Source organism: Eulemur rufifrons, chromosome 16, assembly GCF_041146395.1.
Source record: "Eulemur rufifrons isolate Redbay chromosome 16, OSU_ERuf_1, whole genome shotgun sequence".
Lineage (NCBI taxonomy): Eukaryota > Metazoa > Chordata > Mammalia > Primates > Lemuridae > Eulemur > Eulemur rufifrons.
Genome location: NC_090998.1, coordinates 76,445,886 through 76,462,678, shown reverse-complemented (window position 1 = coordinate 76,462,678; position 16,793 = coordinate 76,445,886). Strand labels below are relative to the sequence as shown.

Here is a 16,793-nt window from a genome sequence, read left to right as displayed (position 1 = left end):
CCACCTTGTCATTCATTGTCAGCAACATGAAGAGGCTTTTCCTGACCACCCCATCTAAGGTAGATACCCAGTCACCCTCCAGCACATCACCCACTTTTAATTCTGGGTAGCTTTGATTAATTTTTTTAATCTATCACTGGTATATTTTCTATCTTCCTCCACAAAAATGTAAGTTTAATGTACACAGGGACCTTGTCTGTTCTGTCACCAGTGGGACCAAGCCCAGAGCAGGTACTCGGTGACTATCTGTGGATGAAGACGTGAGGGCCTATAGGTGGATTTAACAAATACATCTTTGAGATTAATTAGGCAGTTAAGTGTCCAGGAATTTACAGAATGTTTTTGAGATTATATTCATCCTCACGTGGGCTGGATAAATCTGTTCATGGCAGGTGTCTTTACCTGGTGACTCTAGACTCCTCCCAGAAGAGCACAGAGGATCAGGTGCATAAGAGCTCACAGAATATGCATCCAGATGCCATCACGGGGAAATAGGAAAATACACAGTGACTAATACTCATCTTCTTTACCTGCCTCAACATCCAGCCCCTCAACTGGCGTCCATGTCCCTCAGTACCAGGTGTTTCTTGTTAAGAAATATCAGTGATTCCTAAGAACACGTGAAGTCCTCCCCACAGCCTTGCGGAGACACAGGCCAAACGTGGTCGAAGGTGGCAGATCCCCCAGCTCCCCAGGAGGGCAGACGTAGAAACACCAAGGGAGATCTCACCCTGGGACCCTTCCTGAGAGCTAGTAGCGCCACCGTGACCCCAGGAATGCCCTGCTGTACTTTGTATACACAGGGAGGGACTAACCCATTTCGGTTCAAGGCTCGGTCGGCCTGACTTGGGCCCTGCTTACCTCCTCCCCTCAGTTGTCTCCCGTCCTGCCCTGCCCCAACTCTGAGAACTGACCCCAAGCCCTCAAGTGGCTACTTTCCCTACCTCTAGGACTTTTAAAAATGTATGTGTATTAGCTGTACATATTTTGGGGTTGCTATTTTGTAGGGGTTGCTATTTTGTAGGAGCAAACAGGTAAGGCCTCCAGGAGAAGTGACATTTGAGCGGAGACCTGAGTGACATGTGATATTTTGACACATGTATAGAGTGTGTAATGATCAAATCAGGGTAATTGGGATATCCATCTCCTCAAACATTTATCTTTTCTTTGGGTTGGGAGCATTCCAATTCTTCTAGCTATTTTGAAATATAAAATAAATTATTGTTAACTATAGTCTGCTTATTATACTATCAAAAGCAAGAACCTACTCCTTCTATTAACCAACCTCTCTTCATCCCGCCTCCCCCCACGCACCCTTCTCAGCCCCTGGTAACCACCAATCTACTCTCTATCTCCATGAGATCCACTTTTTTAGTTTCCACGTATGAATGAGAACATGAGCTATTTGTTTTCCTGTGCCTGGTTTATTTCACTTAACATAATGACCTCCAGTTTCATCCATGCTGTTGCAAATGACAGGACTGCATTCTTCTTAATGGGTGAATAATATTCCATCGTGTGTGTGTGTGTGTGTGTGTGTGTGTACCACATTTTCTTTATCCATTCATTCATGGACACTTATGTGTAGATTCCATATCTTAGCTATTGTGAATAAACACAGGCATACAGATATCTCTTTGATATACTGATTTCCTTTCTTTTGGATACATACCCAGCAGTGGGATTGCTGGACCATATGGTAGTTCTATTTTTAGGTTTTTTTAGGAATCTCCATACTGTTTCCATAGTGGCTATACTAATTTACATTTCCACCAACACTGTACGAGTATTCCCCTTTCTTCTGATCCTAACCAGCATCCATTAATTTTTGTCTTTTTGATAATAGCCATTTTTATTGGAGTGAGATGATATCTCATTACGGTTTAATTTGCATTTCCCTGACGATTAGTGATGTTGGCCATTTGTCTTCTGAGAAATATCTATTCTGGTCTTTTGCCCATTTTTAAGTGGATTATTTGGTTTTTTGCTATTGAGTTGTCTGAACTCCTTAGTAATTCTGGTTATTAATCCCTTGTCAGATGGATGGTTTGCAAATATTTTTCTCCCATTCTTTAGGTTGTCTCTTCACTTTGTTGATTGTTTCCTTTGCTGTGCAGGAACTTTTTAGGTTAATATAGTCCCACTTGTCTGTTTTTACTTTTCTTGCCTGTGCTTTTAAGGTTTTACCCATAAACTCTTTGCCCAGGCCAGTGTTCTGTAGCATTTCCCCCATGTTTTCTTCCAGTAGTTTCTGGCATCAGGTCTTATATATTCAGTCTTTAATCCATTTTGAGTGGACTTTGTATTGGGCAAAAGACAGGGGTCCAGCTTCATCCTTCTGCGTGTGGCGGTTCTGGAACTTTGCACATGCTGTTCCCTCTGCCCCCAATGCTGCCCGCCTCCCACCTTCACCAGGCAAACGCTTGCTGGTCCTTCGGCTCTCCCGTTAAATATTCCCTCATTCTTTTAATAGTATTTAATCAACAAGAATTTGTGTGCTTACTATTTATGGGGTTGCCAGGAAGTTTTCTAAGTTTTGGGGAAATGGCAGTGAACAAAACAGACAAAATCTTATCTTCATGAACATACATTGTAGTGGAGGATGAAGAAATAAATGTGATATGACATATGTGGCAATAAACACGGCGAAGAAGAAAGCAGAAGAGGAGAGAGCAGAGAAGTTGAGTTGGTATTTTGTAGGAGTAAACAGGTAAGGCCTCCAGGAGAAGTGACGTTTGAGCGGAGACCTGAGTGACATCAGGGCGTGAGGCATGGTGAGGACTTAGGGGTTTGTTCTGATGGAAACCACTGGAGGGTGAGAGCCGGGAGCGGCATGGCCTGATTCACCTCCTCCAAGAAGCCCTCCTGGCTCTTCCCCTCATAGCTCAGTTCTCAGACAGTGCTGACATCTGCCTCCCCATCTGTGTACCCTCGAGGGCAAGGGCTGTGTCTCCTTGTCCCTCGCCCTTCGGGCGCCTTGCAGAGAGTCCATGCACAGTAAAGCGTGTCCCAAGAGCGAACTCGCGATCCTCCCAGAGCAGCCGCCCCGCCCGGGCGTGCGGGTCCCGGCGGGGGTGGCGAGCAGCGCCCCCGCGCAGCGACCGTATAACAGGCATCAGCCTTTCTGTTTTAAAGCAGATCGACCCATCTGAGCAAAAGACTCTGGCCAATCTGCCGTGGATTGTGGAGCCGGGACAGGAAGCGAAGAGGGGAATTAATACCAAGTATGAAACCACGATTTTCTGATACCCGCCGTCCTCCTGTCCTCGCGGTGCCTTGCTCGCCGAGCGGTCCCGGAGCAGGCTTTCCTTCGCGCCTCCGTGTCCACCCAGCCCAGGAGGAAGACTGCTCTGTTTGCGTGGCCTTGTCACGGGCGAAAGGCCACGGGCCATTCCTGGGGAAGTTCTTTCTGCACCAGTGACGGAAAACGCGAGACTTTCCAGTCGCAGCCCCCGAGAGGCGTGAGTTGAGATGGGTTTTCCCTGCTGCTCCAACTCCCCTCCCCGCCGCTCCCAAGGTATTTCTAACGACTCCGCCCCATACTTGCTTTGCTTTGTTGGGGGGTAATAACTTTTCTTTAAAAAACACAAAAACAGAAAAACAGTAAAGGAGATCTCTAATACTGCCTAAAAGTATAAAAATCTTGCATTTAGTTTTCACTCTCAGCAGTTTTAAAGGTAAAATCAGAACAGAACTACTCCCCATAAAGCACCTGTGTAATCATTACATCACCGAGTATCGTTTAATGCAAAAGGACTAAAACAACCCCCATGATTGCCAGGAAGTTCTGTTTCCCAATTTCTATATTTGTGGATTTTATATGTAATCAACTATGTCAGATAAAGAAAACCTTTAAACCTAATGATTGGTTCAAAATTCAAGAATGATTTAAAACAGAGGAATTTATTATGCACAGAAAAAAATGTGTCTTGTATTAAATATTTTTATTAAAAGAATGTTTCATTAATGCATTGATAAGAAAACTAGGTTAGTTGTGAGGGATGTTTCTGGTTTCATTTCAAATAACTAAATTTCTACTGCTACTACCAAGAGGACTGGCTGGGTTGTAGCAAAACACTGATGAATGCTCATCAGAGCAGGAGAACCGAAAGTGCTGATGCAGCCTTCAGCCTGCAGAGATTGTTTTTTTAATCTTCACAGTGTTTTAAATAACATGTTAAAAAAAAATAATCTAGGGCTCCTGCTGTCAAGATTTCTGTCACGGAAACCTTGTTTGAGAAAGGTGTTAATAAAATTCTATTGCAAAAATTCTTTTTCTAGAAAAAATAAATACAAAAAAAAAAAAGAAGAAATTCCAAAGTAATAAAACTTTTCTTGAAACAAATGAAAAAAAGTTTGCTTACTATTTGATTAAATAAAATTTACTTACATTTCTTTAAGGTATTTTAATTTTTTAATGTCTCTGTGGAGTATTTGTATGATACCATAATGTATATTTATGTAGAATCAAATTATATAAACAGTACCAATATCATTATAGAAAAAAATAACATTTTAATGTATATTGTTCTAACCAATCATATTGTGAACCATTTTGAAGTTCATTATAGCGATATTGATAAATTGTGGAATTGTCTTAATGTTTTTTTTATTAACTGATATTATTTTAAACCTGAGATTATCAGTTATATTCATCAGTTGGTGAGTTTTGAAGAATAACTAAATTTTATTTCAAACTGACAAATGTATATGGTTTTAGTTCAGTGTTGAAGAATTTTAATACAATATTAAATTACTTGAACTGAACAGTTCCTTGTATATATTTTGCCTATTCACTGTTGATATGTATGTAGTAAATTGAGAGTAAAATAACACTAAAATATGGTACCAAAAGGAAATTGTATAGGAGCAAAGTAAATAGGACCTTTGCTGAAACAGAAGCATATGTGTAAATAAGCTTGGGCTTCCAGTTATAAATTTTGTAATTTTTGTCATTATTTATATCCTATAAAAAAGCACACAAAAATAAAACAGAAGTTGTACAGCCACTGGTGCTTGGCATCGTTCTGTGAGCACCTCCCCGCTCCCATTTAGGAACAGAACCGAAGGCCCAGACTTGTCAGCACCCACAGCTAAAGGGACTTTTTTAATTGGCAAAATTGTTGAGAAAATTTGCTCATTTCCAAGTTCCATCAGTCTGAGAAAGAGACACTGGCCTCTGAAACTTGAATTTCAGCCTAAATCCCCCATTGTCTTTGTTTAAAATATTAAAGTGGATTACAAGGAGGAATTGCCAAAATAGAAACTTCTAAAAGAGAAAGGACCACCAAACTGGATCACTTTTATTGCACAAGATAGGTGGTATTTTGGAAAAACATTACACAGTCATCAGCCCTTTCATTTTTCCTCAAACGCCGAGTGCCTGCTGCCAGGCGCGTGGTATGGGGCCACGTTAGAGCCAGCAGGGCTCTGCGGTCACAAATTCACATTCTGTATTTGGTGACCTTCAGGAGCTCTCCCCGCTGCTCCATCCAAGTCTGTTACCCTCAGAATCCCATGCCAAAACCATCTCTGGCTGCACCCGGCCTGAGATGCAGAGGCCGGGGGGGCTTTGAACCCCAAGGAGCTAAAACCAGCCTGAGATGGGGGGGTGAGATTCACCCTGAGAAGGGCAGGTTTCTGGAGGAAGGTTTGCGCTGGGGTTTCTGATAGTAATGCTTCGCCTGGGCTAGTCTGGCAGCTTTGTTTCCTTGTTGACTCCCAAGAGGTCAGCCATCCTCTTATTTATTCTCTCTGTGGGTCAAATGTGGACTGTGTTTGTATCAGTAATGGTCCCAGCATGAAGCACAGGGCTCACTCCAATTGGAACAATTTAAGAATTTCATAAATAGATGACTTGCAGAGGCGTGGGCAGCATGTAGGGAAGCCAGAGGGGGAACAGTATGTAGGGATAGCCTGAGGGGCCATGAGAAAGGCTGTTTGGAGGGACTACCCCCCCAGGGGAAGGACACAGCCAACTGCAGGGACCCTCGGAGAGGAGCCGGGGATTAAAAGACCCTGATCTCACTCTCCACACCCCACCCTGCACTGCCTGAACCCGGGTGCTGGAGGCCAGAGGGTCCACACAGGGCAGCCCCCCAGACCAGAGCAAGGCAGGGGAGAGGACGGAGGGGGCCGAGGGGCAGACAGAGAGAGCCAGCCCATGCATTGAAGGAGGGATCTGTAGCTAAGTTTCTCGAAGAAAAATCTGCCACACGGTTCACTGCAATAACCATGGGGGGAGGGGGCTTTGAATACTAACATTATTCAAAAAAGGACTTGAATTCAATTACTCCATTTATTTTTTCCTTATTAAATTGTATCCTATGATAAATTTGGGTGAATGAAAATTATGCCTGGTTAGTTCATTAATAAGTCATGGAAGTGATTTTTCTCAAGACATACCAGATTTTCTCAAGTTGGAATACTAGGGAATATCGCTGGTACATATAATGTTTGGATGAGATAGGGCGGACGACAGGCTCAGATAAAGAACACGTGGGCAGATTCTCAAACATCAATAAAAATTCACATTCGGGCTCAAAGTAACATTGCTCCTAAAGCTATTTCTGAAAAGAAATGAAAATTTCTTAAGTGGTCCGGCCTCCAGAGAACTGGAATATAATGGCCATGTTCAGAAATCTATATGGAACAGGCCTTTTTTTGTAAGATCCTAAATTGTTAAGTTCTCTTTTTACATAGGCTATTCACTGAATATGTTTCCTATAAAAGTAAGCAATCTGACGGTTAAAAACACATTTTCTTGAAATGAAATGGGGTAACCACCCAACACAGAGCGTACCTGCAGCAAGGCCCCACTGGCCACCCCACACTCTACGCCTGTCCCCCACACCCAGCCAGCCCCACACGCAGTTACTGCTGTCTGTGCCTCCAGGCAGATGGACCCAAGCATCTGCCTGTCCAGCAACAGAGTCCTGGTTCCCACAGAAACCAGTTGCAGAGCAGGCAGGGAGCACGCCGTGAACTCACTTAGGCCTGGTGGCCAATCACCAGCCCGCATACTGTGTGATGCCTTTAGTACCCCTGAGTTGGAACTTAATTTTGTGGTTAAATTAACCCTAGAACCTTGGTGCCAACCTGGGAAATGCCAATTCCACTTAACTGTTTCCTGTCTTCAGCTGAAGCCAGTTTACTTATTGAGAACTCTGGGCTCCACGTGGCACCACTTTCCTTAGATATTGCTTCTGCAAAGATGATTCTTCCAGATCCAACATAGTACACTCAGTGTGCAACTCAGAATCCTAGCTACGCATGATTTGTTATCAAAACAATTTTTGTTTTTCTGTCCAAAACCTTAGAGACCTGTGTTTGTAAAAGCTGCAGGGGCATCTAATTTTCCAAGAGCAGTTAATGACCAGTGCTACAAAGACTCACACATTAGGCTGAAGTAAGAGATCCTCCATTTGTCAGCGCCAGTGGGGTCGTGTGAGCGGAAGATGGCAGCTGCAGCACCAGGGGTCCTTACTGGGTTCAGACAGCGGAGGAGTGTGGGTGTCAGATGACAGACTTCACCAGCACAGCCAAGCTGATGTGCATGTCCCAAGTCCTGTCATTTAGGAAATCTTGAAGTTATGTCTCTTTGCCACAGTAAGAGCAAGCTGAGATGGCGTCTGCTTTTACAACCAAAGTCTGCTCACAACATGGTAATAACTGTTCAGAGCCATCCATATTCAGTAGCCAACTTAATTGTCCTCTGGATGTCTCAGGGCCTCAATCAAGCCTCCCAACACCTGCTCCCCGGGGAGCCTGCTTACCGCCTGCAGCTCTCCCTCATGCAGCTCTCCCTCACACGTGGCGATAAGACAAATGGTGAGGGAAGTCAAAGAGGCCCCCAAGGAAGAGGCAACATCAGCTGTTTTCTGACATTTGAGACGCTGATTTCTCTGAGTTTCAAAAATGCAGGCTCACTTTTCTGTAAGAAAAAAAAAAAAATCCCAACCTGTGAAGTGTTGAGTCAGGGGAGACTGGGAAAGCAGAAAGGTCCAAGGGAATTAGGAATTGCGTCTTAACAGGCCACTTCTAGGTGTGGGTTTATGGGGAGAGGGAAAGGTTGCAAATCAGACGCCATTAGGGCCGCACAGGTGCCATGAGTGGGCTGGGGGCTGTGCCTTATGTCAGGGGGCAGCTGCTGCTGATTGTGAGCTGACTGTCGACAGGCAGAAATAAAGACACTGGGTCGACAGATTTCTCCAAGAAATCTAGAATTTTTTTTTTTTGAGACAGGGTCTCACTCTGTCACCTGGGCTAGAGTACAGTGGTGTCATCATAACTCACTGCAGCCTAAAACTCCTGGGCTCAAGTGATCCTCCTGTCTCAGTCCCCTGAGTAGCTGGGACTACAGGCACATGCCACCACACCAGGCTAATTTTTCTAGTTTTTGTAGAGATGGGGGCTCTCACTATGTTTCTCAGGCTGGTCTCAAACTCCTCAAGCTCACGGATCCACTGACCCTGGGCCTGACACTTATTTGAAATGAGCCCCTTAAGACTTTCAACATAGAAACAAGCTCTTGCAAAGGGCAAGGTGACAGTAGGGCTGCCACCTTCCCTGCTCAGTGCTTGCATCGTCTGAGAATTGAGAGCAGCCTGGGCAGTGGCCCCAGTATTGGCAAATCCAATGCATCCCCCGACCTCTGCCGTCCACTGGCTCCCATCAGAATGGCCCCAGCTGCTTTTTCCAAAGAGCAATCTGTAGGCACAGAGATGCGTTAATCAGACACCAAAAGTAGAAGCTCCTCAGGAGCAGAGACAGCATCTGGCGTCTTCTCTGAGAGCTCAGTGCTGACGCATGCATCATCATGCATGAAGTGAATGCGTGAAATGAGTAATGAATGAGGGAAATGCAGAGCTGAGATGATGCTGCTGGAGCCTCCAGCCCAGGGGCTTCAGTGGCGAGGTACAGGCAGTGTTACCCAGAGGAGCAGATGGCCGTGGACGGAAAACCCAGCTCCGCCACTTGGCTGTGGGGCCCCAGTGACTTAACCTTTCTGCACCTGTTTCCACACCTACAAAAGAGAGATAACACCTTGCAGCACTGTTGTGTGGATTCAATTAAATAATGTACGGGAAGTGTCTGGCCCAGGGCATGGCACATAAAAGGCCTTCAAAAAGTAGCTCCCCTTCCTTCCTCCTAAAAAGGATTTGTTACGTTTCAGAAAGTTAATTGACAGAGAACAGGGCAATAAACTCAAGGTGATGAGTTCAGAATCACTGCTAATTCAAAGTGAATTAGAAATGAGAACATCTCCAAACTCATCACATAAACTAATGAATGATCTTCCCCAGTTGCTAAAACCCAAGCCTCGTGACCCCTAGACTGGAGTTCCTCTGCCACTAAACCCAGGAGTATTCTACTTCCAATTGTAACTGACACTCGACTTACAGCCCAGTGGGTCTGGGTCTTTCTATAAAGAAAATCACATATGGATTCTAGCCCCAGCTTTGTCTCGGATTAGCTGTCTGGGGTCTGGTTCTTCCTCTAAAAACTGGAGATACATAGTCTACAAATCACTCAACTGTGAAGACAAAATGAGGGCTGGGCAGTGCCCAGAGTGGACAGGCAATAAGTATCTGAGTGCACGAATGTGGACGTTTGCTCCCACTCCTCAGAACAGCCACCTTGGTACTAAGCAGGAGTCTCCACTCACCTGCTGAGTGTTTTCCAGTTTGATCAGTTGCCCAGAACCACCGGCCCCAAACGCAGGCCTCCAATGCCCTCTCTACTTACATATTCTAGCTCTGGGTCAGGGAAATTACAGAGGCAGATTTTCTATTCATTTCCATATGATAAGCAGTATTCCCAGTTCTGAGGGCCTGACCTCATAAATGAATTTGCAATGAACAGCGGCAACTCATTCTCCTGAATCATAATTGAAATGAAAATTTCCCAAGTTCTGGTCTTCTTACAACTTCATCTGACTCAGGAGCAAGTAACTGTTGATGCCAAACGACTACAAAGGCCTGGTCTCTGAGGGGCCACTGTCTGACCCACTTCTTCTGCCCCTTCCGTGTGAACATACACAATAATTCTTCTATAGTTAAACTCATAGCCCAAGAGCAGCTGAGGATCTAATGCAGGCATTTTAATAACTGTATAGTATATCCGTAGCCCTAAGGGGAGGAATTATGAGCAAAGACTCTGTTCCAGTGACAATCTTCAGAGACTAAGAATTATGATAAAATCATTTTCTCCTTCTATAAAAGTCAGTAAGTAAATTATAATATAAAACGTTTGTTGAATAATAGATGGACATATTTGCTGACTAAAACATTTCAGGGAAGTGTTCATTCATTTCATATAATTTGGTAGCAAACCTCTTTTATCCACGTCAAGTTTTACTTTTCCCTAGTGATGTTGCACAGTAAAATGCCAAACTAAAACGGGAAGGTAGAGAAAATGCTGGTGTATGCTACCTCTTCATCTGACAGCGTCACAGGATCTTCGTGAACGGGGAGAACACAGAATGCACAAGGAGCGCATGGGCTGACAGGAATTCAGTCACCCAACAAGTGTTTCCTGAGGTGCTAACCACGTGTCAGGCTCACACGTGAGACTCTGGCGCAGATCCAGCTTCCAAGGAGCTTACGATCTACTGGGGACCCATAAGTAAACAAGCAATTCCAAGACAAAAGAGAGTGCTAGGAGAGGGCCTGCCAGAACTTCAGCCCTTGAGGGTGGTCTGAAAGAATATGTGAAGGGTAAGGAGTTGGGGGGAAAGAAAACTGTTGAGGGTAGAGGGGCAGTGTGGAAGAGAGAACCGTGCACACACAGCTTCGGAAGCAAAGACAGAGCAGGTCCAGGGTTTGAAACAGAGGAGTGTAAACACGGTTAAAGTTTAAACAGAGACCTTAAACATGATTCAGATGAACGCTCTGGAAGGATCACACAGAGAAGCACGAATAGAGGCAGAGATGGCAGTCGGGGCTGTCGCCAGGCAAAGATGAGGGAGCCCAAATGACACCACGGATCGCTGAGCACTGTCTTGGTGCAGGCACTGCAGGCAGGGAGATAACAATATCGCATTAAATCCCACAACAACCCTGAGGGAGGGACAGACCCTCATTTCACAGATAAGACAACTGCTGCTATCGGCTTATTTTCTTATTATCTGTTGACCCCATATTCTCCTAAAGCTAAAATGTATTTACTTATTGTTTTGTTTTGTCTGCTGATTAAAACAGCACCTGGTACACAGTAGATGCTCATGGCATACAGGACAGATGGGGGGTGGACAAACAAACTGATAAAGGAATCTGCCCAAGATGACATTGAGTTAAGGAACCCACGCCGTCTGCATGCACTCACCACACTAAACTGTCATTTTTAGTCTTTGCTGGTCCTCTTCAATCTCCTGTGCTGGTTCATCCCACTAACCTCCACATCGCCCTGGACTTAGTCTTGAGGCCTCCTGTCTTTTCTATCTACACCCGCCTCACTGCTGATTTCATCCGGTCCTATGGTTTCAAATACCATCAACTCACTGGTGACTCTGATCTCTATCTCCAGCGTGGCCTTTTCCCATGAACTCTAGACTCTTTTATCCACCCACCTACTCTACATCCCACTTGGATGTCTAATGGGCATCCTAAGCTTGCTGCCTCTGAACACGTGCTCCTTTCATGGTCTTCATCTCAGCTGATAGCAACTCTGCTCTTCCACTGGCTCAGGCCAAAACCTTGGCATCATTCTTGTCTTGCCTCTCTCACCTTCATCCATCAGCAAATCCTACTAACTCTTATCTTCAACATAGATCCAGAATCCAACTTGTCACAACCTCTACTGCTGCCACCCTCTTATTTTGCCCAGATTATTATAAAAGCTTCTCATCGGTCCCCTTTTCAATTGATTCCCAGTTCAGTCCCATTCGGGGTGATTAAGTTAAAGCTGACATCAGATCACACCACTGCTCAAACTCCCACCCTAGCTCCCATCTCACAGATAAAGCCAGAGTCCTCACCGTGGCCTGGGAGGCAGTCCCCAGTGCTGCCCCAATTCCCCTCGCCCACCTCCCTGTGAGACTCCCCATGCTTACTCTTCTCTAGCCATGCCAGCCTCCTCGCTGTCCCGGGATACACCAGCCTGTCCCCCTCCAGAGTCTTTGCGCTTGCTGTACCCTCACGTTGGAATGGTTTCCAGATAGATGCATTAGCTCACTCCCTCACATCCCTCAGGTCTGTACTCAAGTGTCACCTTCTGAATGAACCCCTCCCCATTTACACATACCACCTATGCTTCTCCCTGGCCCCCAAGTGCAGTAGGACAAGGACTTTGTTTTGCTCCCTCCTGTATCCCCAATACCTACAACAATGCCATACACAGAGCAGAGCTCAATAAATATTTATTGAACAAATGAATGAATAAATAAATAAATGAATTCTCTTTTTTACAGGATCTTCTCCATGCCAGCCACACCGGGCAGCAACCATCACAGAGACACACTGAGGAGACACTCAGAAAATTCTGATAGAATTGAATTTACACTTAACTGATACAGCACAGATAGAAAGGTTGATGGATTTAGTTTGAATCTTTCACATCAGTCTTCTAATCAACAGATAAATGATAAACAAGGAGTCTGAAAGAATCCAAAAATGTTTTTCAAAAAAATTTTAGAAATTTTATTTTTATAAAATTGTTTTAAATTCATGTTTTAAAATGCACACCAAGGCAAAAAAAAAAAAATCATGTAAGCTATATCAAATACAAAATAGTTTTCAAAACATACAAGAGCTATTACAATGTAAAAAAATCTTTATATATACAAAGTCCAATGTAATTTCTAATACAAAAAAAAAAAAATAGCACGGGAAAATGCTTTAAAAAGCTCATCTGCAAGCTACAAAACAATTCTCCTTTTGACCAACCGTGTGAGCTGCTGTGAAATTTGCAGCTCTGTTAATATTAGGTGGCTCTTCTTTCCTCATGTTACCTTTCTTTCTGTTTTCTTTTACTTCTTTTAAGACAAGGGCTAATCAAAGCTTTTTAAAAGCCAATGTTTATTGTGATACTTTAACAGCCAGTGGCTTTTCATTCCAAAAGTTAATACTTTATACTCTGAACTACAGATGAGGCCCTACACACTGAATGGCAAATAAAATTATGACTTGGATATTCTAAGCAGAACATACCACTTATAGAAATTTCTTTTTATAAAATTAAGATTTTCACTTATCACATTTGCTTAAATCACAGTAAGTCTGTAAAGTAGTTCCTCAACCCATCATTTAAAAACAAGAAACAAAAAACCTCCTTAACTATGTAAAAGATTTTATTCACTGAATTTATGGTTCCATCAAATGCTGAATAGGAATATCTAATCTAAAATACATCTGAGTGGTCTATTCGCTCTACCCACACCACATCTAATATTCACCAACAACAAAAACAAGTTCATCAATTATCTACTATTAATAATTATTTAGTTCCTATTACAGAAATAAAAATCTTCAAATTTTGATTATTTTTTATATGGGAACCATATTTAGTATTAATCTATCTCCACTCCTCTTAATAGTATATTTCAGGGAAAATGTTTAGATTTAAGCTTCGATTAAAGTTCCTAATCAGGAGGTCACAGATAGCTAGTTACTGATGCTGATAAGTTTCTCCCCTGTCAAAAGCTATCCTTCCTGATTAACCTTGGAAGGAAGAGAAAGGGAAAGGAAGGGAGGAAAGAAAAAAGTACTGGGGAGGCAAGGAGGAGAGAGAAGGGGAAGGAAGACAAGGTGGTTGGAGGTTAAAGCTGACATTTTCCAGAGGCACACTGACTCTTCTGGAACTGCATAGAAAACCACAAAGAATTCTCTTGAAATCTACTAAGAGAATAGCATTGACAATGCTATTCATCCAAAAATAAATGGAATTAGAAGGAAATTATGTTTACGATTTCACATTTCTTAGAAAAATATATGAGTAAAAGTGATCTCTTCCTCCCCAATTATTCCAATTTGCTAACACTTAGCTGTGGAGCAACTGCTTTTAAAAAAAGAAAAAAAGAGAGGATTAAGAAAGGTAAAGTTCAGTCAAGTAAGAAGTCTGGTATATAAGAAACCAGAGATAGCAGAATAGTGCCCCGCTCTGATTCTGACAACTGGAGCCCAGTGACAGCACAGGGCTGCCATCAGCGACAGTAGAAAAAGGCAGACCCACACAATGTACTCTCTGCAACTCATAATTTTTGCTTCACAGAAAGAACTGTTGAAATCCAAGACTCACTTGAGTCAATTAAAGAAAATGTTGCAGACTGTGCCCACAGACATAATATTTATAAAGCAAATAAAAAGAGTGCAAGTAAACTCCAAGACTGTATTTGGGAGAACTACACCCCTGTGGGGTAAGTGTGGTTCAGAAAGCAGGCCACTGCTACCCTGAGGTACAGCCTGCATGATGACAATATTAAAATATAGATTTCCTTCAAAATCTCATTAATTATGTCAACCAATTTGAATGCATCTAGAGAATTTTACCAACAGTATAACAAGGTACGTATTTACATTTTCATTTGCATCTTAAGGACAAACTGTTAATAATGATGATTATGAAAAACACGATTAAAGGTGTGTTCATTTGGGAAAAAGCTACATTAATACTATTCATCCAACCACAAACACTCCTATAATTAATGCAATACTGCAAAACAATTCACAGCTTTATAAAAAAATTGATATACAGAGAGGTTCACAAAATTTTTTTCCAATTCAAAATTAAAAAGAGTTCAACTTACATTAATGCTTTACTATTTTACTCTAAAATCTGTAAAATATATAAAATACCAAGATTATCAACAGTCACAAATGTTTTGAAGTCAGTGGACACATGTATTTTCTTAAGATTGGTTCCATTTGTATAGAAGGTCTGTGAGGATTCCCCAGTGATAACATTCCACCACTGTTCAGAGAAAAAGAAAATTCTCATTAGACTGGTAATTACTCTGCGTGACAATTTGTAGTGCCAACCAGATCCTTTGCCCTATCTCCTCCTCACTCCCAAATTCAAGCAAGCAGCAGGAAAGAAGTCCAGGGTTTAATGATGAATAAACTGTATTATCAACCTGATCAGCCTTTCCTAATGAACCTGGCAATGGCCTCACAGCTACACCTACACCTTACTCCACTGTAAGTGTGCTGCTTGAGAGAGCTGCAGACACGAAGCCACCCAAAGTCCGTGACAGCAGTGACTGGACTGAGCTGTCCTGTCTGCATGTCCTTCTCAGTGCAATGGACAGAAAATCGCCCCTCTCTTCACTCAAATGCCCCTTTGCAGACATGGACTGTGTTCTCACAGAGACCTACACCATCATAATAGAAGGTGTAGGCCAGAATGTTCTCTCCACTGACTCTTCCCCTTCACCAGGAGTGAGTCAAGCTTCTTTATAAAATAGTCTATATATTTATTTACTAAGTAAATATTAAACATCTCAAATGTAGCAAGTGCTCTAGCCAAGTCCTTCCTTTCCCTCCCAATCATTGAATTCACTAAGATTACAACAATATTTATATTCATGTACCAAATGGAGATTATAAAGCTTACCCATATATCTCAAAACTAAAATGAGGGCAAGAGACAATACACAGAAACATATTTTGAAAAGCCCTCAGGTACATCAACATTCTGGGTATTACGAACACAATAATGTCACTCACCTTTGTGTCCATGGCAGGCCTAGCATTCTGCCTTGCACATGTGACAGTTTCAACTATTCATGTTTACTATGAGTAATAATAACTGGTAAAGGTATACCCCGTAGACTCTGGTAAACCTCACTGAAGCAGCATGCACTGACTTGGGATTTTTCAGAACTGACAAGTTCGCTTTGCAAAATAACAATGTAATCAAGATTGCAGAGGACACATTCTACCAACCTGAGAAAAGACTCATTAATTTTCAGTCACTGAGGCCCTTAGAGATCACCTAGTCCAACCACCTCATTTTACAAATAAGGAAACTAAGATTCTCAGAGAAGAAAAGTCTAGTCCCCCAAGAGGACACTGCTAGCACGTGGCAGAGATGGAACAGTTTCTGGCTTCCTAATCCAGCGCTTCCACTTCCTTTCCCTCTATTAAAATAGACCACTCTACTTGGAAATGCTACACCAGCCACTGGTTTGAATGTGGACTAAAAAAAAATCAATGATATTATAATAGCAACTAATACAGAGGATTTTATGGTAGTGAACCTACTTTATACAGTACTGCAATGGTGGACACATGTCATTACAGATTTGTCCAAACCCAAAGAATATTCAGCACCAAGAATGAACCCTAATACAAACTATGGATGCTGGGTGATAATGATGTGTCAAAGTAGGTCAGTCCATCAGTTGTAACAAATGTACATCTCTGGTGGGGGATAGTGATATTGGGGGGAGCTGTGTATGTGTGGGGGAAGGGGGTATACCTCTCTGTAAGAGCTAGGTATTATTATTATACCCATTTTAGAGATAAGAAAATCGAGGCATGGAGAGGTTAAACAATCTTGTACAAGGTTACAAAGCTAATGAGTGGCAGAGCCAGGCTTTGGTCTCGGGTAGTCTGCCCCAAGGCCCACTCTCCTGACCATTATACTCTGATGCCTCTAAGTCATGGCACACCACCATTTATTACCATGCATTCCATATTTCAAATCAGTTTTTCCTTTCATGAGTATGAATTAATGTGAATTTCTTATCATTCTAACAGTATTTACCCTGTGGCACAACACAGGTAAACAGCTAAATTATTTTTTCACTAATAGGAATAATTTTTAAAGTTAAGACCTTTTTAGCTACTGGATAT

The 16,793-nt window shown here is 42.6% G+C and overlaps 2 protein-coding genes across 46 annotated transcripts in view; one reads left to right on the top strand and one right to left on the bottom strand.

Moving 5' to 3' along the window:
• The window catches only part of ANKS1B (ankyrin repeat and sterile alpha motif domain containing 1B), a 967,677-nt gene extending 955,193 nt beyond the window's left edge, over nucleotides 1–12,484 (top strand). For 19 of the 45 annotated variants that reach the window (XM_069490546.1, XM_069490556.1, XM_069490570.1 and 16 more), the window contains one exon: nucleotides 3,136–5,007. In XM_069490546.1, the coding sequence (XP_069346647.1) occupies nucleotides 3,136–3,246 (111 nt within the window). In that variant the 3' untranslated portion in view covers nucleotides 3,247–5,007. Of the gene's footprint in view, nucleotides 1–3,119; nucleotides 5,008–12,409 lie in introns of those variants that run through there. The other 26 variants (XM_069490547.1, XM_069490545.1, XM_069490567.1 and 23 more) reach the window with 4 other exon arrangements.
• Nucleotides 12,485–14,760: 2,276 nt separating this feature from the next.
• APAF1 (apoptotic peptidase activating factor 1) overlaps nucleotides 14,761–16,793 on the bottom strand; it is a 64,846-nt gene continuing 62,813 nt past the window's right edge. Inside the window, exon 27 of the mRNA XM_069491573.1 lies at nucleotides 14,761–14,907. Within this exon, the coding sequence (XP_069347674.1) occupies nucleotides 14,761–14,907 (147 nt within the window). The remainder of the gene's footprint in view (nucleotides 14,908–16,793) is intronic.